The sequence below is a fragment of the Anabrus simplex genome, chromosome 3 (genome assembly GCF_040414725.1).
Source record: "Anabrus simplex isolate iqAnaSimp1 chromosome 3, ASM4041472v1, whole genome shotgun sequence".
Lineage (NCBI taxonomy): Eukaryota > Metazoa > Arthropoda > Insecta > Orthoptera > Tettigoniidae > Anabrus > Anabrus simplex.
The window spans coordinates 492,885,172-492,909,752 of NC_090267.1; the positions used below are offsets into that span (position 1 = coordinate 492,885,172).

At 38.7% G+C, this 24,581-nt stretch overlaps 1 protein-coding gene across 1 annotated transcript; it reads right to left on the bottom strand.

The window, feature by feature from the left end:
* Nucleotides 1-24,335, bottom strand: LOC136866559 (adenylate cyclase CyaB). Its single transcript, XM_067143640.2, has 3 exons — nt 23,951-24,335; nt 14,341-14,568; nt 1-1,039 (listed from the first exon to the last, which is right to left on the bottom strand). Exons 1-3 carry the CDS (start codon nt 24,104-24,106, stop codon nt 911-913), a joined length of 513 nt encoding a protein of 170 aa, XP_066999741.2. The 5' UTR covers nt 24,107-24,335; the 3' UTR covers nt 1-910.
* Between the last annotated feature and the right edge of the window lie 246 nt (nt 24,336-24,581).

Genomic DNA, 24,581 nt, shown 5'->3' on the forward strand with positions numbered 1-24,581 from the left:
GGGAACCTGAAATATTTGTCCCAAATGAGTAAATTTATAATACCAATATAACTGGTCCGTTATGGAACATTATAAATTTTCCAGCTATACATAAAATATTATAAAATTAAAAGCACTATAAAATCTCCACGATACACAAAACAATACTTGTAACACTTGTAACAATACTTGTAACTTGTAACAATACTTGTAACACAAAACATTCCCATTAATAATAATTACACCACACTGGTATGTCCTGAAGACTTATATGCCACAAGTGCTTGGCCCTAAATCACCACAATGAGATAAAGAGGATCCAAATAAAAGAGAGGAAATGCCTACGTTGGCCCATGTCACCATTCTGAGGAAAAATCTCACTGAGGTGAAATCAAAGGTGGACTATAAATCTGAAGAGCTCACAGCTTTCTATGAGGAAGTGTCATTTCATGTTTTAAGTCTCTCTCTCACTCTTGAATGCCAAACACTAGGATAACATGCACAATGTTTGTGACAGACACAAGATATGCTGAATGAGTAGTCACCTGCTAAGGATAACCACGTTCACATTATAGAAAACACTCCAAGGAGGTAATTTATTTAAAATGAAAAGTGTGTAGTAAAGTCTGTTTAAATATGTACAAGATCGCAAACATCTGAGCATCACGACCAATTGACTTATATCCAAGAACCTGGGCATAGGCACACACAAAATGCACTCAGAACTCACAGCTATCCTTAGAGTGGTAGTAAACATTTGTTCATTTCTCAGAAGATTTCAAAACCCATGTTTGCAGGACTTCATTTCTTGTTTTGATGCATACCACATCCTCTCCAAATATTGAAACAGTTTTTCGTTACACTCTGTATATCTCTAACTTTTGCTTATAAAACAAATTCAAGTGTGTCAATTCCCAAATTCAATTTAATTTCATTTCTGTAAAAGAAGATCCATATATGCTCCAGCAATCAGATCTTCCTTGTTCACACCCAACTTCTTCATCAGAGCATGGGCAATGTTTTGTCCATCTTCAAGAGACTGGTCTTCTGACAACATCACCTACAATCATAAAAGGAAAATTGAAACACATTCTCTTTAAAAATGGAATTTATACATTCAAATACAGTATGCTAGACTCTAAAGCCTAGAACCTGAGATCACCAAGTTGTTAAACAAAAACCCCAGTTGTGCCAGTAAGGCTAGTTGCACACTGTAAAGGTGCGTACACACTTATGAGCATATTGTGAGCTGAGCGGCTCATGAGCATTTGTTGAGTCTTGAGCCGACTGGAGTTGGTTAGCCAGCCAAGCACAAAGGGATGCTCGGATTCAGTGTGGATGGTAAAGGAACGTGCTCCCAAGTGTGTACATGACCAGTGAGCAGCTTGCGAGCATGGCGACTTGGTAGGATGAAGATGTGCTTACGCTAATAGACATTCTGTTTTATGGGACCCGAAAATAGGGATCACTTTTTTTTAAATGTGAAAGAGGATGCATGGCGGGATATTGGTACAACAATTGGATGACCCGCGGATGAATGTAAGAAAAAAATATTTCTATGTTGGGGTCACACCAGAGGGAAAGGAGCAAAAAATCCCTCAATGAAAAAGTGAAAAAAGATAACTATAAATAAGTACTATAAGGTGAAACTATTTTAAACTTTATGTGCAAAAAATTGAACGTGGTTTGAAAATCGACGAGCTAAAAAATAATTTAAAAATTGGTTGAAAGTTAAGGAAAATAAGAAGTGCGAACCTGTCTTTAGCAGAAACCGGGAAGGGAAGGTACATTTCCTGTCTTGAAATTTTGGTGACCTATTCTGCTCAGTAAATTATCAAATTCAGTTGGTGACATTCTGGTCAAATTTTTATGTTGACCACTAATGCTTTGAAATTTCATGTCCAACACTAATTCGGACCCACTCCATTTCTCGTACAGGTCAGTGCGCCAGTACCGATGTTTTCTTTTTTTTTCTTACTTAAATAAGCTATAATATTAGCTGCGCCACTGGCTATCATCACAGCAAGCAGAGTTTCTTGCTCAGAAGACATCTTTTGATGCAAACAAGACACAGACTGATCCTGCTCGTGCGCAAATGGCTCGAGCAGTGCTCGCAAGCTGTTTGGACATTTTAGTTTTTCACGAGCGGCTCATGATGTGCTCTCAAGTGTGTACACACCTCAACATGGTAGAAGCCAGGAAGGGCATCCAGCCATAAAACTGAGGCAGATCCACCCTTCTCTGTGATGGTGTGGTGGGGGTGAGTTATTCTGGCACCAACCAGCTGCATTTCTGCAAAAAGGGTTTTAAAACCAGTGCCAGAGTGTACGAAAGCACCGTTTTGGAGCCTATTGTGAAGAACTTAAGTGGCACATTGTTTCAAAACCAACCCTGGACTTTCCAGCAGGATTCTGCTCCAGCCCACAAGGCTAGGTCAACTCAAGGGTGGCTTCAGCGTCATGTCCCCGACTTCATTTCAACTGAAGATTGGCCCAGCATCAGTCCGGACCTGAACCGTTTGGACTACCGACTGTGGTCAGTGGTTGAGGGCATTGTCTGCAAGAAGAGACACCCCACCATTGGAAGTTTAAAGCGTTCCTTATTTTCAGCAATGGCAGATTTCCCCCTGGATGTCCTCCGTTCAGCCACAGACGAGTGGCCACAATGACTCAGAGCCTGTATCAGTGCCAAAGGTGACCATTTCAAAAAGTGATTGGTGATTTGTGTGAAGAATGCCTGTAAGAACAACATACTAACAGCAAATTAAAATACTTCTCATAATATTTGCATTTTTCACTTTTTAAGCTGTAACAGTATTTATAGCTAGACTGGGTATTGATACCGGTAACTATTTATTCAATGATATTATAAATTGTGATATAATAGTTCTTTAAAATTAAACTGAACAAATGAAAATTGTTACACTGTTTCATTCACTGATGATGTAGTTATAAGGGGCAGTCAAATAAAAACCAAACACCCACGACAATGTGACCGTGGAATGGTTTTATTCAAAAAGTAATCACCAAAAGCTTTAATACATTTATCCCACTGGGAGACGAGACGATCAATTCCAGGTTTGTAGAAAGAGGTAGGTCGCTAATGGATCCACAACCATACCCACTCTTGCAATTCCCTGTACAAATGAAACCGACGCCCACAAACGCCTTTCTCCAGGTCACCAAAAATGTTAAAATCACAAGGTGAAAGATCCCAGCTGTACGGAGGATGCTGAGATGTTCCCCAACCAAGTTGCTGAAGAGTAACCTTTGCCAGATTGGAAGTATGTGGGTAAGCATTATCATGCAACAGCATTCCAGGATGTTTCGACACGTCGCAATTTCTAAGTGTTTTCACAGCGCTGCACTTTGATCGTGCTTGAGGAAATCGACATGCAGAGGGCCCCTGTAGTCAAAGAAGGTCATCATGACTTTACAGGAACTTGTGTGGATACATTTGGATTTCTTTGGCGGAGCAGAATTGCAATATTTCCACCGTTCGCTTTGCTGTTTGTTCTTGGGCTCGAAATGGTGTCGCATCATTTCATCACCTGTGATGATATGGGACAGAAATACATACTCTCCCTCGTGGTACTGCTGCAGATGACACAGACATGACGCAACTTTGTCAATCTTTTGTCCTTCCATCAGTTGATGCGGAACCCACTGCGCGCAAATTTTGCAGAAATGCACGTGATCTTTGATAATGGCATGCACAGAGCCATGGCTAATGCCGACCTGAAAATGAATTTCTTCCTCCTTGATTCGTCGGTTTTCCCAGATAAGGCCATCAATCCACCCTATCACATGAGGAATAATAGTTCAATGGACCTGTTCTGAGCGCGCATCATCTCAAAGTGATGTGCGCCCTTCTCAGAATCTCTTAAGACATTCGTGCACACTCGTCATGGCCAAGCAGTGTTTGCCACACACAGCAGACATGCGACGATGAGTTTTGCGTACTCCAGCCCCCTCAGCTACCACAAAACAAATCACACTTCTCTGCACTCCTCCATTTCTACAGCTGGACGATCACACTAGACCAGTCCGTGCACCAACAAAGACATAACCCAACAACTGCGTGCACCTGTGAGTTGTCACTATGCAGTTCTCCTCCCACAGCGATGGCAGTATCGATACGCAACAACAATGCTGCCACCATTCGCGCGGAATGTGTGTTATGGCAGGTGTTCGGTGAACACATTACTTATCCCACCTGCAAAAAAACGTTTCTGAAATATAAGCAATCATAGCCCCACTACACTCTCTAAACTCAACATTACCATTTTATAAGGCTGCATTTTTCGTAGAAAGGTCTTTCAAAAATATTTTCAAGTACACACTCGCACATCTTTCCAAATTCATATTCACAGCAGTGATGACACCATCATAACTTAATCTAAGGCGGATTTTAAAAAATGTACTTACAGTTTCACCCGGTCATGCTTCGTGAGAGTAGTCATTGTTTTCATAAAAATACACTGGGACTAAGTATTTGTTTTAACTTAAACTGAATCAGCAAAATTTAACTGGTATTTTACCATCGCAGAAGTTTTATAGTTTAACTTGTTTACTGAGTGTATGTGCATCAACGGTAAATGAGGGAAAATATTCATCACGAGGTATAACACACGTTATATTCAACCTAAATATTTTTCTGTGGCTATTGCAAAACATACTCTATACGTGCCATCAATGAATTGCTAAAAAAAACTTTATACATGCCGAAATCTAGGAATAAAATATATTCTTCTATATCACAATTGATTTCATAAACTGGCTCTATTTTTATTAGCAAGACGATGTGCAAGTGGCTATATTGTTAACATGTTGATATTTTTCTTGGAGTCTCTAGTGTATGGCGCTGAACACTTCAAGTGTCAAGTAATAAAACTAACATACCTTGCCTAAAATAGCTGGCCTGGCGCCGTAAATTGTTGTCGGGGGAAGGCTCCGCCCCACTTCAAGTGAATGCGTCAACCAAGCAACTTAAATTTCGCTGGGGTAGCTCTCTTTCGCGCCAGCAAGGAAACCCAACTCGAAGGTGAACTGCGGTAGTGCGAGGGGATTGGCTAGGCTTAGATGCCAATATACCAATATAGTTGGTCCGTTATTGGACATTAAAAATTTTCCAGCTAAATCATTCCTGGTTGCCAGCATTTTGCCCCAGTGTGCTAAGTTGGGCTCATCAGTTGGTAAATAGCACACCCACCAAGACTAACGGACCAACTATATTAATATTATAAATTTACTCATTTGGATCAAATATTTCAGGTTCGCTGAACCAACATCTGTATCATAGGCTTAGATGTTCAGTTTTTTAAACTTTATAGAAAGTGTTCTAAGTAATGATAAGAAAATGTTAATACAAAGTTATTTACCCCTCTACCGGTCTTACCCTTCGTAACAGAGTCCATTATCCTCCAAGGTAACCTATCCTCCTCCATTTGCCTCAAATGACCCCACCACCGAAGCTGGTTTATAAGTACAGCTTCATCCATTGAGTTCATTTCTAATTTAGCCTTTATTTCCTCATTCCAAGTACCCTCCTGCCATTGTTCCAATCTGTTTTTACTAGCAATCATTCTTGCTACTTTCACATCTGTTACTTCTAACTTATGAATAAGATATCCTGAGTCCACCCAGCTTTCACTCCCGTAAAGCAAAGTTGGCCTGAAAACAGACCGATGTAAAGATAGTTTCGTCTGGGAGCTGACTTCCTTCTTACAGAATACTGTTGATCGCAACTGCAAGCTCACTTGCTTTACTGCAACTTGAATCAATCTCACTTACTATACTACCATCCTGGGAGAACATACATCCCAAATACTTGAAATTATCTACCTGTTCCAGCTTTGTATTTCCAATCTGACATTCAATTCTCTTGGATTTCTTTCCTACTGACATCAATTTAGAAAGACTCATTTTCATACCATATTCATTGCATCTATTACCAAGTTCCAAGATATTAACCTGCAGGCTTTTGGCACAATCTGCCATTAAGACCAGGTCGTCAGCATAGGCCAGACTGCTTACTACATTTTCACCTAACGGAATTCCTTCCTGTCACTTAATACCTATCAGCAGATGATCCATGTAAACTATGAACAATAAAGCTGAAAGATTACAACCTTGTCTAACCCCTATAAGAACCGTGAACCAAGAACTCATTCTACTGTTAATTCACACAGCAGCCCAATTGTCAAAATAAATGCCTTTGATTTTAATAATCTACCCTTAATCCTCTAGTCCCCCAGTATGGCGAACATTCTTTCCCTTGGTACTCTGTCATATGCCTTCTCTAGATCTAAGAAACATAGCCATAACTGTCTATTCCTCTCGTAGCATTTTTCAATTACCTGCTGCATACTAAACATCTGATCCTGATCCTCTGTGGTCTGAAACCCACTGGTTTTCATCCAACTTCCTTTCAACCACTGATCGCACCTTCCCTTCCAAGATGCCAGTGTACACTTTGTCTGGTATACCGACTAATGAGATACCTCGATAGTTGTTGCAATCCTTCCTGTTTCCCTTGCTTATAGACATGCGCAATTACTGCTTTTGTCCAATCTGAAGGTATCTTACTAACACTCCATGCTAATCTTATTACTCTATGAAACCATTTTATCCCTCCCTTCCCACTATACTTCACCATTTCAGGTCTAATTTCATCTATTCTTGCTGCTTTATGACAATGCAGTTTATTTACTATCCTTTCCACTTCCTCAAGTGTAATTTCTCCAACATCGTTGTCCTCCTCCCCATGAGCTCGGTTGTTTGCGACATCACAAGGAAGATAACCTGTTGCGTTGAGAAGATTTTCAAATTTCTTTCCCCTCTCCAGTGATTCCTTGGGATCTGTTATGAGTTTGCCTGAGTTACCCAAAACACTATTCATTTCTTTTGCCCTCCCTTCCTAAGATTCTTTATTACTGTCCAGAAAGGTTTCCCTGCTGCTTGACTTAGCCTTTCCAAATTAAAGCCAAAATCTTCTGATGACTTCTTCTGAGATTCAACAACTATTTGTTTTGCTCTGTTTCGCTGCTCTATATATAAAATTTTCCCATCTTTACACACACTTGTTCCTAGATATTCCCTTGTTGTTTCTACTACAGCATCCCTCTATGCCACCCATTCTCTTTCTATATCCTGAACCTACTTACTGTCCACTGTTTTGAACTTTTCAGTAATCATATCCACGTCCTTCTGTCTAATTTCCCCATTCTGGAGTTTTTCTACCCTTATCTCTCTACAGACAGATTTCACTTTCTCTATTCTAGGCCCAGAGATTGTTCACAACATACTAGATAGTGGTCTGTATCATCAAAAAAATCCCCAGAATACCCTCACATTCCCAACAGATTTCCTGAATTCCTAGTTGATTATGATATAGTCTATTATGGATTGGTGCCCCTACCCTCCCATGTGTATCGGTGAATAGCCTTATAAAGAAATATAAATTTCATGTTGATTGGTCCGTGTTGAACTGTGATTACATAGAAAATTAAAAGTTTTAGTTCAACAGTTCCATCTTTTCAATACAAAATTTTTGCAATGTGTTTATCATCATACCATTGCCTGCTGTCCATCTCACAACATTATCGAGGTCATTTTGCAGTTGCTCACAATCTTGTAACTTATTTATTACTCTATACAGAATAACATCATCTGCAAAAAAGCCTTATCTCTGATTCCACTTCTTTACTCGTATCACTTATATATATAAGAAAACATAAAGGTCCAATAATACTGCCCTGAGGAAAATGAAAACCTACAACCTGTTTTCCAGTCATTGACCAGGTCAGAAGTGTAATGAATGAAGCAGATATAGGCTGTTAGTACGATGGGGTCGCCACTCCCAAAGTGATTTATTAATGAATGATAGATGCTATGAAATGAGAATGGAGAGTGTTGCTGGAATGAAAGATGACAGGGAAAACCGGAGTACTCGGAGAAAAACCTGTCCCGCCTCAGCTTTGTCCAGCACAAATCTCACATGGAGTGACCGGGATTTGAACCACGGTATCCAGCGGTGAGAGGCCGACGTGCTACCGTCTGAGCCACAGAGGCTCACTGCTTTGAGGAATTCCCCTCTTAATTATTACAGGGTCAGATAAACCTTCGCCTACTCTAATTCTCTGAGTTCTGTTTTCTAGAAATATAGCAACCCATTCAGTCACTCTTTTGTCTAGTCCAATTGCACCTCATTTTTGCCAGTAGTCTCCCATGATCAGCCTATCAAATGCCTTGGCCAGGTCGCCAACGGATGTAGCCATGTTGAAACACCGGATCTCGTGAGATCTCCGAAGTTAAGCAACATTGGACATGGTCAAGATCTGGATGGGTTGCCACGTGCTGTTGGTGGGGGTAAGGGAATGGAGGAGCGGAAAGGAACTGGCCACACTACTGCACGTAAACTCCAGCTCAGGCACACCTCTGCGGAGGTTCGAATCTGCCTTTGGGCAGAATACGCCCTTACCTTACTGGACAGGTCAATCCAGATACAGTCCAGTTGACCTCCTGAATCCAAGATATCTGCTATATCTTGCTGGAATCCTACAATTTGAGCTTCAGTGGAATAACCTTTCCTAAACCCGAACTGCCTTCTATCGAACCAGTTATTAATTTTGCAAACATGTCTAATATAATCAGAAAGAATGTTTTCCCAAAGCTTACATGCAACACATGTCAAACTCACTGGCCTGTAATTTTCAGCTTTATATCTATCACCCTTTCCTTTAGACAAAGGGACTACTATAGCAACTCTCCATTTATGTGGTACAGCCATCTAGAAATATAGCAACCCATTCAGTCACTCTTTTGTCTAGTCTAACTGCACTCATTTTTGCTACTAGTCTCCCATGATCCACCCTATCAAATGTCTTGGACAGGTCAATCCTGATACAGTCCATTTGACCATTTTTTAACAGAGCTTATACTTTTTGATGGAAAATCCATTTTAGACATTATTGTTTCAGCAAGTAACATTTCACAACAAACAACACATTGTACCCATTTGATTCTATTCCACTAGATGTGAACGGTGGAGTGGAAATTTCGACTGATGGGCCAGATTTGTAGATGACACACTCGTTATCCTTGACAAAAGAATTACTGATGCAGCCACCACTCTTAACAATTTAAATAATATTTATCTGCAGATAAAGTTCACTCTGGAATCTGAGTCAAACAGAAGCATAAATTTTCTGGATCACACGTTAAACAGACTTCCTTCATCTATAGAATACAAAATTTACAGGAAACTGACAGACAGCCACTACTATCAAGAAAAATTATTTTCATCCCAAAGCACACAAGTATGCTACCTACAACAGTATGGTAGACAGGGCATTCAGTGTACCGCTTAATACAGTAAATCTAAATAAAGAATTGAATACAATCCGCTTCATAGCCAAATATAACGGTTATGACAATGCATTTGTAGAGCTCATTATCAACAAACGCAAACATTGCCTAAATTCAACTCTAACTAGAGAGAAAACTAAACCTGATTATTATTCAACCTTCATGTTCAATGAAGATATTTACAGTGTTACAATTTTTCTGAAGAAACACAACACCAAAATCGCATATTGAACTAACAATAGAAATATGGATATCATATATAATACTAGCTCAATTAACAAGACTAACATTTACCAAAAATCGGGAGTCTACGGATTCCAATGCCAAAACTGTCAATCCTCGTACATTGGTCAAACAGGGAGGAACTTCAAAATCAGATACATGGAGCATGTAAATGCTACAAAATACAATAGATACTCGGCAGTTGGCCAGCACATTCAAGATTCAAAGCATAGCTTCAGTAACAAGATAAAGAGGTGCTCATGAATGTGGACAAAGGCCCTATTCTTGACGTCGCAGCAAATTGCTTCATTCACTTAGAGCAGTTCTTTAACTCCAATTCGAACCTGAACAAAATCTCAGAAGAAACTAACATTCTTTTTGTTTTTTAATTAAAATCTTTAGGTATGTTGATATTCCAAGTAGGCGGTCAATATTTAGCGCGATACACAATACCCTATTGTGTTACAGACCCCCACTACACTGTTCATCTGAGTCAAACAGAAGCATAAATTTTCTCACCACAACCCACAACTCCCCCAACATGATCCTTTCCCTTGCCCCCCTACCCCCTTCTCCACTCCTGACCTACCGCACATAACAGTCTGTACCTCCTTCTTACAATGTTAACGTCTCAACATGCTGTTCCAAAGCTTATAAAATCCTTCCAAATTGAACTGAGAAAAATTTTTGATCATCTGTACTGTAAGGAAAATGCTGAAGGACAACCTATTACCACTGACTGTCTCTTATAATTTCATATACATCAGTGTAAAAAATTGTATACCAAGTGATTCCAATAAGTTCTTGACATTTTGTTTGACACATAGCATGTATGGGCGTTTTAATGACTTTTAACTTTGGAAGTGTGTCGGAGCCTTCTATTGCTTGGATTGGTGAGAAGACCATGTAAATGTCTCAGTGTGTCACTACACCGGTTCTGATTATTGTTGTTTAATTAACACGGGATGTAAATGAGCGTACAAAGACTTTTGTGCTTTGACTACATATCAAGGAACCTTCTTTTAATCTTGGAATAGTGAGAGGCTACGTACATACTTCACTGTCACTGCGCCAGCTTTATTATGCAGTTGCTCTTTTGTTTTGACGGTTTGTTTGACACGTGATGTAAATGGACGTATAAAGACTTTTAATGTACATATTTCAATGTGTAACTACACCAGTTTTAATTAATATGTCCTTGCTCATTTGTTTGTGATTTGTTTTATGGCTGATGATGACATTTAAATGTCGAAACCGGTCCCATGTTAAATAAATGTTGTGAATAACATCTGTACAACACGTAATTAGTATTGAATAGGTTGAAACTTATAAATAACTCATCTCTGTGATGGGTTTGATTCAATTCAACAAGGTGAGAGTAAGCATCTGGTGTTTGTGTTGTCATAGCGTGACATCATATGCCCTTGGCAAGCCCAGATAGGCTCCGTGAACACCAGAGACCCACCGCAAGCGCGTGAATGGTCTACCACAGGGTACAACTTACGCGGAGAATGGAGGGTTCTTACCATGAACTGCACTGAGTGGATGTTTTATATCTCAAGGGGCTCCAAAATCTGAACTGTTTAACCGGGAAATATACTTACAACAGATCATTTTAAAAGGGAAAAATATACATATATCTTAATGCAACTGATCAAGGGACCAAGAAAATCACACTTCTTAGGCAGGAAAACTTCTTATGCGGGAACTTCTTAACAGAGTTTCACCGTATATAACAGGATTTTTTTACCAGAGCCTATACTTCTTGATTGCAAACCATTTTAGACATTATTATTTCAGCAAGTAACTTTTCATAACAAACAACACATTGTACCCATCTGCCACGGTTCAAACTGTTTTGAGAGAAGATGGAACTGCTTATACTTCTTGATTGCAAACCATTTTAGACATTATTATTTCAGCAAGTAACTTTTCATAACAAACAACACATTGTACCCATCTGCCACGGTTCAAACTGTTTTGAGAGAAGATGGAACTGCTTTTAACACATACTTGTCCATTTTAAAAATCTCAGTTCAATGTTATACCTGTAAGATATTAAATGGGAAAAAATTCTTAACAATAAACAATAATAGAAGGCATATGCAGTACATTTCACAATAATGCCAATACAGAAGTAAAACATGGGGTCACAGATTTCAAAAGGCAAAGAGCCACACTAGCAGAACAATATGAATTATACTCAGACTACCATACATCTGAAACTACAACCACAATACTGGTAATCGACACAAGACATCAAGTGTTCCTGTCTGCCAAGGGACACCTTTGACCTCAAACACTTCGAACCGCACGAAACCATGCTTAGAATAACAAGCAATCATAAACAAAACAGTGGTGTGCTTCATTTCCATGCAAACCTCCACACTTGTCTGCTAGCACCGCGATGGCACAGTGTAGCTGCACTGACCAGTGCTCCAGTTGTGCAAGTGGTACAGTTGCAGTATGTATTTGTCTCTTGGAGTGTTCGCAAGCGAGTTACTGTGTAAACTCTGTACAGTACAGTGATATCATGAAGAGAATTAATCCTACGCATGTGGTCCAAATATTAGGGACCAAGTTACGACGTGCTGAATATGGAAATGACTTCGGGGACGAGGATATGGAGTACGCGGATATATTATATATCGTAATAATTCAGAAATATAATGACGATGACACAAAAATACACGACGTTATGCTGGATAGATAAATGTATTTTGAAGGACAGGAGGAACCTGAACCTGAAGGTGGCTCTTCAAGCAGTACACGACATTCATCTCCAGAGCAACAGGAACAGTCAAGTCAAAGTGAGTACGAACTCTCTCCACCCAACAAGACAAGGTCCAGTGTATTAAAAGATATTGATGACAGCGTTCTAGAGAACATTTATGAGGACTATTACAATCATGGCTTCAATTCCTATATCAAACTAATGAAGCGCTATAAGTGCATCATAACTAAATCAAATTGCACATTAATTCTAAATTATGTGTCTAGGAAATGGGCAGCAGGTGCTCGTTTCAAAGGAAACAGACTACAAACTATAAAAGAGTATGTAATATCGGAATTTGATGGTGCAAGGAGGTATGGATTTACAGTTCATTATTGGCATCTGCAGATGTGGGTTCTAGAAGGGGCTAAAATGGTTGGCTTGGTCAATTTCAAAGTTTCAATTTCCTTTATCGACTATCTCAAGGCTGAATATGGCATTTCATTCAGGCATATTACTACATTTGTCACACATAAGGACCTAGAAGACGATAATATTATACGTCAGAAGGCACAACAGTTTGTGGAAGAAGTGAACATGTTTATAACAAAGGAGGGTGTGGAGAAAGGTAATGTTTATAACAGTGACCAGAGTCAATTACTGTATGAAATGTCTTCAGCATCAACACTGTCCTACAGAAGAGAGACAACTACAGGTAGTGTGTTGCAGTCTGTACATAGCTCTACCCACAGCTACACAATTGATGTGGCTTTATCAATGGCAGGCAGACTAGCAAACAAGTTGTACATCTGTTTTCAAGAGACACAAGGCACTTTTGGTCCAAATATTTTAAAGAAACTTGCAACAACCTGTCCACAAAACATTCATGTGGAGGCAAGCAAAAGTGGAAAAATTACTAAAGAACACATGAAACATTTTCTAACTTCAGTCCTTGGTGAACATGTAACAAATGAAAAGAGCCTATTGTTGTGTGATTCCTGGGCAGGTAACACAGATTGTACCCTTCTAGGTGCAAGTTTTCTAAACAAAGATGTCACGCTGAAGATATTGCCACCGGAAACAACAAAGTATTGCCAACCCCTTGAGGTTTACTTTTGGCAATATAAACTCTATATCAGAAGGATTACTGACTTTTTAAGACTACAAGGTGCCAAACAAAAGTGAAGGTACAAGATCGTTATTTCATCGTGAAACTTCACTCGCTGCAATGGAGTAACTTGCTTACCACCAAAATCACCCGAACGTGCTCCAATGGAGTAACTTGCTTACCACCAAAATCAATTGAAGGTGATCCAATAGAGTAACTTGCTTACCACCAAAATCAATTGAAGGTGCTCCAATGGAGTAACTTGCTTACCACCAAAATCACCTGAACGTGCCCCAATGGAGTAACTTGCTTACCACCAAAATCACCTGAACGTGCTCCAGTGGAGTAATGTGCTTACCACCAAAATCAATTGAAGATGTTCCAATGGAGTAACTTGCTTACCACCCAAATCAAATGAAGATGTTCCAATGGAGTAACTTGCTTACCACCAAAATCAATTGAAGGTGCTCCAATGGAGTAACTTACTTACCACCAAAATCAATTGAGGATGTTCCAATGGAGTAACTTGCTTACCACCAAAATCAATTGAAGGTGCTCCAATGGAGTAACTTGCTTACCACCAAAATCAATTGAAGGTGCTCCAATGGAGTAACTTGCTTACCACCAAAATCAATTGAAGGTGCTCCAATGGAGTAACTTACTTACCACCAAAATCAATTGAAGGTGCTCCAATGGAGTAACTTGCTTACCACCAAAATCAGCTGAAGGTGTGCCAATGAAGTAACTTACTTACCACCAAACTCAGTCAAAGCTGTTCCAATGAAGTAACTTACCACCAAAATCAGTAGTGAAATAATGATCATTCAATGTTACTTCTTATCACTACTACATACTGAATGTCAGCACTGAAGAATGATATTGCAAAACTGAAATTTAAGAAAACTAAATCACATGAAATGGAGAAAACAGAATTCTCATGAAGCTCTTACCTCAAGTTCCATGAAGTTTCCTAAGCCTTCAACTTGGTCGATATGAACTCGTGTTTGTCCCACCATGAACAAGTATCGAGTTTTCTTTACAGTTCCTCTTTCTCCTAGGGCTCTCGTCAAAACTGAACACAATTTGGAGGGTTCATTTACATCACATTTCTCATACTGACTTAGTTTGGGACCATCTCCGTCTGGGCGATCATAGTATATCAATTCTGAATGTTTCCCCTGAAAACGAAAATTATGTTTTGCAAGAATACATGATGCAGGAGAGTAAAATTCAAGCTAGTGAAATTAAATTCTTGAGAAGTGTGAAAAAAAAAAAAGACAAGGAAGGATAGAGTGACAAATAAAGGTGTCAGGAAGGAAACTGGAATAGAGAAGTAGAATGACAGAATTATAGGCTAAAGTGGTTTGGACATGTAAAGAGGATGAAAGAGGAAAGGATCTGAAACAGACAATGGAGGCTATGTTTGAGGGAGAGAGAGCAAGAGGGAGACTCAGAGCAAAATGACTTGTTGTTATTACAATTTGCTTTACATTCTACCGACAGAGATGGGTCTTATGGCAACGATGGGAAAGGAAAAGGCTAGAAGTGGGAAGGAAGCAACCGTGGCCTTAATTAAGGTAAGCCTCAGCATTTGCCTGGTGTGAAAATTGGAAACCATGGAAAACCATCTTCAGGGCTGCCGACAGTGGGATTCGAACCCACTATGTCCGGAATGCAAGCTCACAGCTGTGCGCACCTCACTACACAGCCAATTCGATCGGTGGGATAGACTTGATCAACACCGGTATAATACGAAGGAACCTGCAATGGAACAGAATTACAGAATAAGTATGGTGGAAGGAGAGAGAAAGGTGAAGTACCATAAATGTCCCCACCTAAATTGAGCTGGATAAGGGAAAGAGGTAATGATGATGATGTGAAGCATTACCAAAAATAAACAACAAAAATTTATCTCAAACTGGACTATTTTTCTAATATATTATGAAGATAAATTAGACTCAGTAATTAACAAATTCTTAAACTACAGTGAAAAAAAAAACACAGACACACACAGAATGTTGTTAATCAATACAAAGTACTTGAATTCCAATGACTTAGTTTTTTAAGGAATTCTTAACATCCTCCCCACTGTGACAGGGAATGACCAGTCGAATAGGTCAACTAACCTTGCTCCTATCAGGTTTATATAGAATGACACCCCTGATCACATTGTCTCAACCACCTGTACTTCGTCTCTTCCACATATGCCTCTGTCTAATACCTTCTTGAAGAAGAAAGACATCTCCTATCCTAGGTTTGTGTTGTTGTCTCAGTTATCCCATGTCCCAATTAAAACTGCTGTCGAGTCTAGAGTACTGATGTGAGATGTGGACTCCTTCTTAGCAATACTTAATAAACAATTAGAACAAGCGCAGGTCATACAATGGAACCTTGGATTACAAGCATAATTCATTCCAGGAACATGCTTGTAATTCCAAGTGCTAACATATCAAAGCAAATTTCTCATAAGAGCGGAAATGCAAATGATTCATTCTATAACCCAAAAATATTTGTTCATATAACATTTTTAATACAAAGTATAATGTACAACAAATTAAACTGCACTTTACCTCACAATAAAATCGTTGGCGTGAGGGAGATGAGAGACGACATGGGAAGAGTTACTATGTAGTATGAATTTCACTAACAGAATCACTGCTATCTGTTGGCTCATTAAAACTGTTTACTTTTCATGCAACCTGTCAAATGACTGCTGCTTTTGCCTCTTTCTGAGAATTTCACAAAAATGTGACAGTGCATTGTCATCGAACAAATTCATAACTTGCCCAGCTATAGCCTTATTCGGGTGGTGTGTTCCAACAAAACCTTGTACGGTTTCCCACCTACATTTTGCACTTCTCCCAAAGCTCACTTGAAGTGAGAGATTCCACTGATTTTTTTCCTTCCTCCTCTTCCCCAGATGACATCTCCTCCATAACTTCCTCCTGTTGCCCACGATGCAGGTCCATCAGATCATTGGTGGTCAGCTCCTGGCTACGTTGTTAATGTGCAAGGTAGACAGACTAGGTTAGATTCTTACCAGATCACTATGTAGAAACAAAAATATCTACTAGTAGGCCTATTGTGGAAAATGACATCCAAGATACTGATAGTGTCCAGGAAACAGAAATTGACAATAGTTTACTGACTATCCTGCAGGTTAATAGTCAATGTGTCAGAAATAAAAGTGTTAGAACTACAACATTTCTGCAAAGCTGAAAAAATTGATGTGGTATGCATGTCAGAACATTGGCTCATAGAAGATCAAGTTGAATTCTTTGTGCCCAGTGGGTATATTATGGCAGATATTATGTGTAGAAGTAATAAGAAGAAGGGGGGGTGCTGGAATTTTAGTCAGGGACTGTTTGATATTTGTTAAGGTTGACTTAGGACAATACTGTGCAGAATTAGAGGGAGGGTTTAGTTGTGTTAAAATAATACATCAGAATCTAATAATTGCGTATTATAGATCTCCAAAGGGCAGTGTGAAAGTATTTCTTGAGAATTTTGAAATAGTTATGAGAACATTGTTAAAGTTTAATACTAAAGTAGTTGTCTGTGGTGATTTTAATATAGAAATGGCAAAATCAGACAAACAGTCTTCAAGGATATTTCTTAACCTTTTAAGATCATTAAATTTAACCTGTACAAACAAAACACCCACACGCAATAATGCATGCATTGATAACATTATGGTCAATGTATATGTATTATGTATAATTTCAAGCTCGTTGGAGGGTCTTTTGCTGATCATGAACCATTGGTACTTTCTTTTTGCCAGAATAATTTGTCTTACACAGAGAAAAGAACAAATAGGGAGCCTGACATTTCATAGATAAGAACTCAGAAAGATTGTTATATTAACTTATTCAGGGAAAAATTGAAGAAAGTAAACTGGAATTTTTTATACAAAAATCAAACTGACAAAGTGAAGGCTGAAATTGCTACTGAAACTTTCTTTAAAACTTATGTTGAATTGTGGCATTCTTGGTCCCCCATGGTACAGGTAAATAATGTGCGCACAGTTAGGAATAAAAAACTTAACTGGTATTCTGATGAATTGACCCAAATAAGGGAAAGGATGCTGATTCTGTATAGAGTTTATAAAAATTCTTGGATGCAAGGGAGTGTACAGAAAGATGCGTATGAAGTATATCTCAGGTGTAAAAAGTTCTACAGAACTAAACTTGCATATGAAAAAAAATTGGCATGTGAAACATATATTGAAAGTGCATCCAACAAATGCAAGGCAGCTTGGGATATTATAGTGCAAGAGAATACTCCTAAGCATACACATGATATATTACTGAATCCAGATACTATGAATGATTACTTTTTGAACACAGTGAAAGAAATAGGTGATAAAGTTAATCCAACAGGTACATCTGCTATCATTGGGCCTGGTCCACATCAATTAGGGGGACATACTTTCCAATGGGTTGACATTACGTCAAATGAAATCATAAAGACGGTCTCAAAATTATCTAATTCTAAAAGTATGGACTGTTATTGGCTGTCCGATTACATTATTATACAAACAATACATCTGATTTGTGAACCACTAGCGTTTATTATCAATAAATGTTTAAAGATTGGGATTTTTCTGAATATGCTTAAAATTTCAAAAGTTATTCCGGTCTTCAAAAGTGGTGACAAACATCTTCCCCAAAATTACTGTGCAGTCTCCCATATTATCTAAAATAATTGAATCGGTTATTTATAGTCAACTTAGTAACTACTTTGAAAATCATGCCCTGTTGTCTAGTAATCAATATGGATTCCGACAGAGTAAAAGTACTACCTCTGCGGTTCTGGAAATTGTCAATCAAACTTTAACAGCCTTTGAAAATAGAAAAATGGTTTCTCTGGTTTTATGTGATTTGAGTAAAGCATTTGACTGTATAGATCATGACATTTTGTTGGATAAACTTCAGTATTATGGCATAAATAGTCCCACTTTGGATGTAATTAAGATGTATTTAAGTAACAGATGCCAGTTTGTTGCAATTAGAAATAGACATTCCACACTGAAAGATGTTATTACAGGCATTCCGCAAGGATCTGTACTTGGCCCATTTCTCTTTAATGTTGCTGTTAATGACCTACAACAAAATGTTATGTCACAATCAGTTGTATCATACGCAGATGACACGACACTAATCAACATGCATCAGGACGTATTAAATCTGCAAGAGATGTCACAAGGAGCTCTTAAGACTGCAGTGAAATGGTTTTCACCTAATAAACTACTCTGCAACAAGAATAAAACCCAACATATTCTGTTAGGATTGTCCAATAATATAGAAATTCAGTCAGTCAAGCTACTGGGTATTCATATTGATACCAAATTAAGCTGGGAAGTACATGTCAATCATGTCTGTAAAAAGGTATCACGGGTCTCATATCTTATGTGGAAATTGAGGGAATTAGTAACAGCAGACTATTTGAGAATGGCATATTTTGGACTTTTCCAGTCCCATATTTCATATGGGCTGCTTTGTGGGGACATTCATCTTATGTCCATAATGTATTGTTAATACAGAAGAAGCTTGTTCGTGTAATGTGTAAAGTTGGTTCTTCTGAGCGCTGTCGTCCCTTTTTTATCAGCCTTAAAATATTAACAGTTATAAATCTATATATTTTTATCTCATTATTGTACGTTAAAAACCATCCAAATGAATTTACCATCAGGGAAAACACCCATCAACACAATACTCGTAATAAGGGTAATATTGATGTCCCAAGACATAGACTTGTGAAAACAGGTAACTCACATAAAGTAAATAGTATAATATTTTTTAATAAATTACCATTCTCTGCACAGAATGTGTCCATCAATAATATTTTAAAACAAAACTGTATAACTGGATGTTGTAAAATCCATCTTATGACGTAAAGGAATTCTAAGAAATGAAAACTGTTAATATTGACTTTTAATAACTGTATACAGATAACAGAAATAATACTGTAGTATTGGATGACAAAACCTATTTCATGTAAATGATCAATGGTGAATAAATATTCTTATTCTTATTCCTCCACCAGCTCTTGAATGTCGACCCCATTCACCTCTAGCCCTGTGATTTTCCCCAAGGACACAATTTTGTCGACAATTGGCGGCTCATTTCCCGCAGCAATCCCCAAAAAGTCACATTCAAGAACACAGTTTTCTCCAAGCAGAAGAGAACGTTCTCCTGGTGTTCCCATCCCATGCTTTATCGAAGATCTTCAGGCAGTTCACGATGCAGAAATGATTTCTCCGAAACCCTTGGAGGGTAAGGTTTGTTCCTTCGGTAACTTCAAAGCACTGCTGAAATAGTGCTTTGGTACAAATTATGAATTTCATCTTATTGTCAAGTGAAAAGGTCCAACTATTCAACACCTCTTTATACCATACATTTAATTATGTATAATTTTTATGGAATACATATTGAATCTCCTATGGAGACATCTTCAGCTTCTTGAAGTTCGAAATGACTTGCTGATCCATAGACTGGATTAGTAGAGCAGTGTTGGGAAGAAGGAACTTAATGAACTTAAATTCCTCCCGTAAGTTGTCCTCAAGGCCTGGAGAATGAGCAGGAGCATTGTCCGTAATCAGCAAGACTGAGTGGCAGGTTATTTCCTAACAGGTATTTCTTCACTGCAGGACCAAAGACCTCATTCATCCACTCAACGAAGAACACACAAGTGACCCAAGCCTTAGGCCAGGCGCACATTGAGAAGCAGTTGGCCGCAGAGCAGGACAGCGTGAGGCTTACGAAATTGTGAAGTGCTTGAGAATGCACATTGCCATGCACGGTCTCATCGGTTTTCAGAAAGGACGTTTCCTTTAGACTCTGTGATATTGGGACATCCAGTATAAAGACACTCTTTTTTCTTTTTCTTCAAGCATTTGTGATTTTTCTCATATTGATAACCTTCACAATTTTCCTTGTGCTGATTACCACAGGTGTTCACCTTAAGACAATCGCAATAAAAAACAACCACCTTTGCCAGTTTACAAGACTGAACAATATTTCCATGTTAGCGATGTTTGGCGTTCGTATGGACTAAGCAACAAAAGTCTAAATTCATGAAATTTTTTTTAAAATGTCGCACCAACACAGATAGGTCTTATGGCGAAGAGGAAAGGGCTAGGGATGGGAAGGAAGTGACCATGGCCTCAATTAAGGTACAGCCCCGCCCCCCAGCATTTGCCTGGTGTAAAAGTGGGAAACCGCGGAAAATCATCTTCAGGGTTGCCGACAGTGGGGTTTGAACCCACTGTCTCCCGTCTTGCTCATAGCAAGGTGATCCTAACCGCGTGACCAAATTGCTTGGTAAATTCATTAATACCTATCTCAGTTATCATAGCTGGTACGATAAAACAGTAGAAGACATACATGATCGAAATTGCATTCCCTTTAACATTTGTTACGTAGTATTCATTAATAGGATCAGAGAGGTGGAGAGGAAGAAAACATTTATTTACAAATGTACTGCTAGATTTCCATCTAGTTGCCACAAGACACAATATACCAAAATCAATCAACTATGACAATCTGTTGTGAACGCATTTGCATTTATATTTGACAAGACATGATAAATTATTTTCCGTACTTATTTCTTCACATAAATGTGATGGTGGATGATGGCCACGGAGTGGGCAAAGATGCTCTCCATAATCAACATTAGATCTTGACGTTAAATACCCAATGTTGCGAGAACCTGTGCCATGGATTGTTTCATAGATATTTGAGGATTACATTTTATAGCCTAGACTATAGTGCCTTATTCCCCCAATTTACACACCGATTTTCATTAAATCTCATGATGTACATACATACATACATACATACATAAATAACGGAAATTAAAATTAAACATTGCATTGCAGTCCACACGACTCGCATAGTACCTACAAAACATGGCGAGACCAAACAGCTGCGGTAAGTTTCTCCTCCATTTAACTAACTACGTGACGTGCGCAGGAAACTGTGTTTCGAAGACTGCGTGTGGTAGGCGAAGTAGGTGCAGAACCGGTGTGCTCTGCTCTGCCATGCCCTGTCGGTCAACTTGTGATGGTGCAATGATTTGTGTGGATTACAAAAATTTGCTCTGCGCTGTGCTGCTTTAGCTGCTTCGCCTGCGTCCCAATATGCGCCTGGCCTTAGTGTTGGACCTCCACATAACATTTAACCGGCTCTTCTGCACCTTGCATTTCTTGACAGGTTTGTGGATTCTTGGAAAGATACACGAGCAGAGACTTTACTTTTAAATCCCTGTTTGCGTTAGCACACAATAACAGGATTACACGGTCTTTCATGGGCTTGTGACTGGGCACTGCATTCCCTTCTGCTAAGATGTAGGTCCTCTTTGGCATCTTTTTCCAAAAAAGTCCTGTTTCATCGCAGTTAAAAACTTACTGTGGCAGGTAACACTTGATAACAATGAGCTTCTGGAACTCGACAGTGAATGCCTCAGCTACCTTAGCATCCAAATATGCAGCCTCGCCGTACTTTACAACACAAGGGAGGCCACTTCTCCTCTTACAGTTATCAAACCATCCCCTGCTTGCCTTGAAGCTTCCTTTGATTTCTGTTGACGTACAGTGTACTTAGGTTAGCATAAAGACACCTTTTTTCATCATCATCAACAATATTATTATTATTGTTGTTGTTGTGTTCAGGAGTCAATCGAAGACAAGCGGGTAAGGATACACATACAGCCACCTACTGATTTTTTGTGGTTTTGACTTAAGAGCATGTAGTACCCACACACCTGATTTCTGAACCTTGCTTATTGAATGCAAATGATGGTTGAATAATCACAGTTCGTCACATCTACCAATTCTCAGGCACACTAATGTGGATCATTGTGGATTAAGGTCTTCCCTAAAGGTCTTCCTGAACATGGAGTAATCCCAATATAACTTAATTGGTCCATTATACACAATCTGAACATAGAGTGTCACTCAGGTCAAAACAATCTTCCTTAAAAAGTAAAAAGCAATTTTCTTGCCATGCTCTCCCAAATGGCATTGTCCCCATACCTACACAACGCAAATGCTTCTAACAGCCTCTGCTGCCTTTGTCCCTCTACTGAACTCAAAAAGAATATGTTAGAAATGTTTCACTTTCTCCACTTGACACTCCATTTTCCAACATCCGCAGCAACACATTGTCTGCAAAAATGAAAAACTCAATACGTAACCTGAAGCACAACACTTGCACTTCAAAACAAAATGACAATCAATAACTAAACCCATACCAACTGGAGTACCAATGAGCAAATGCTACGGACTTAAACACCAACCTAATACATTTTCAAACAGCTCCATGAAACCTCACTAACTTAAAAAGATAACAAGAGTAGGCCTAACTTGGTAATCCCTAACAATAAGATAAATCCAGCACTATGATACCTGGAAGGTATGTGTAGGTAATTAAAAAAAAAAGAGAGAAAGAAAAGAGACATAGCAAAATAGCTTGAAATGATATATGAAGTACCTTGCAGAGAGGAGAGAACCTTGCATTATGCTTGTCAGGGTCCCACCAACCCTTTCCAATAATTATAATAAAAAGCTTTCATTCTCCAACCCAGAGGATGGAATGGCAGGCCACCTAGAGGGTTACGCCCTCTCTCTGGTCAGGAGATTTGAGGCAAAATGATGGATGAATGAGAATCCTGAACCAAAAAGTTTTCTTACTTTAAAGACGACTTAAAATAGAGACTACATAAATTTGCGAAATGTGACCATTTTCTGATATGATATTGCCCGTTTGTGATGAAGACAACTTTTCTATTGTCTCTGATAGGGCTTCCCATTATTTTCGGCCACAGGACTGTCACCCCCTTGAGTCACTTTGAGGAGTGTCCAGGTTAATCTTGACAACCCCTTTGACAAATTATGATCAATATAATATATCAAAGCCATCTTAGTAAACAGTGCTGATGATAGTATTTATTATTATTAATCACAAACAGTTGTATCAGCACATCATTTTAATCTATAACCGGTTTCGGACACTTAAGGTCCATCATCAGTGAACTTAAATGTTGTAAATAATTTAAACACTGGTGGTTGACCTTAGAGTCCGCAAACCGGTTATAGGTTAAAATAGTGTGCTGATACGACTGTTTATAATAATCATAATAATAAATCCTCTGACAGGCTCTTTTTTATGGCAGCAGCTCATACTATTCGCACGGCAAGGAAAAAGTCATTCAGTACGGATAATGCGCCGACGACGTCTGCAAGCCTTGTTTAATGTATTGTCAGGAAAAGTCTGAGCCGTGCAATGTTCGATTTCTAACCTAACCACCTGTCTTCCTGTCTTAGGGAGTAAAACATATCCGCTATTCTACAGAGCAAAATCGGTAAAGAGTGGCGAAAAAGGAGAACAGAAGATAAATTAATTGTAAGAGTAAAAACAATTACTCTCTTCAATTTGTGACAAATATTACAGTGATATTTCGTGGATCACCAGCGTTCACGTAACCTTGTAATCAAATGAGAACCTTCAGGCAATCCTTATTTTGATTTAAGCTAAATAACTGAATAAGAAAAAAATTAACCTCAATGTTTCTGAGCTTCAGCCTTCCGCTGGGAACAAGAAAGAATGTATCAGTCTGTTTTATAACCTCACCACCAGAACCGCTCAATAGCTTAGCCTCGAAAATAATTCCTGCCAGATCCTTAACACGAGCTTTGATTTCAACGTTTCGGAGCATTATGACAGTTCGCAATTAGTAGTAACGAAATTAATTAACTCCCCACAACTTCAACACGTAATGATAGTACTTATTTTAGCTGTATTTAGTTAACCGATGTTCATTGTATATAATAAATAGACAACACGATCTTCATGTGCGCTGTTATTATATATAATAGACAACACGATAAAGTCGATCACAGCTTCCGCAACCATCAAACACTCCGCGTACAAGTTTGTTTAAAGAAGTGAGCAAAGAGAGGAAGTGAGCGATTTGGGCTTGCTTTGCTGGTGACCACGTGCTTTTCCTATCAATGTCAGCAACATTATAAAAGAAGTCAATGGGATAAACCACAAAACGAAACAAGTTTATCTGAATATTTAAACTTCTTTTTGTTGAAATTAATTATGAGTATAGATAAATTCATACTGGACTTATAAACTTACATTGTATTTATGAACGTTAAATACCCTTTCTTCAAAATTCTTACACG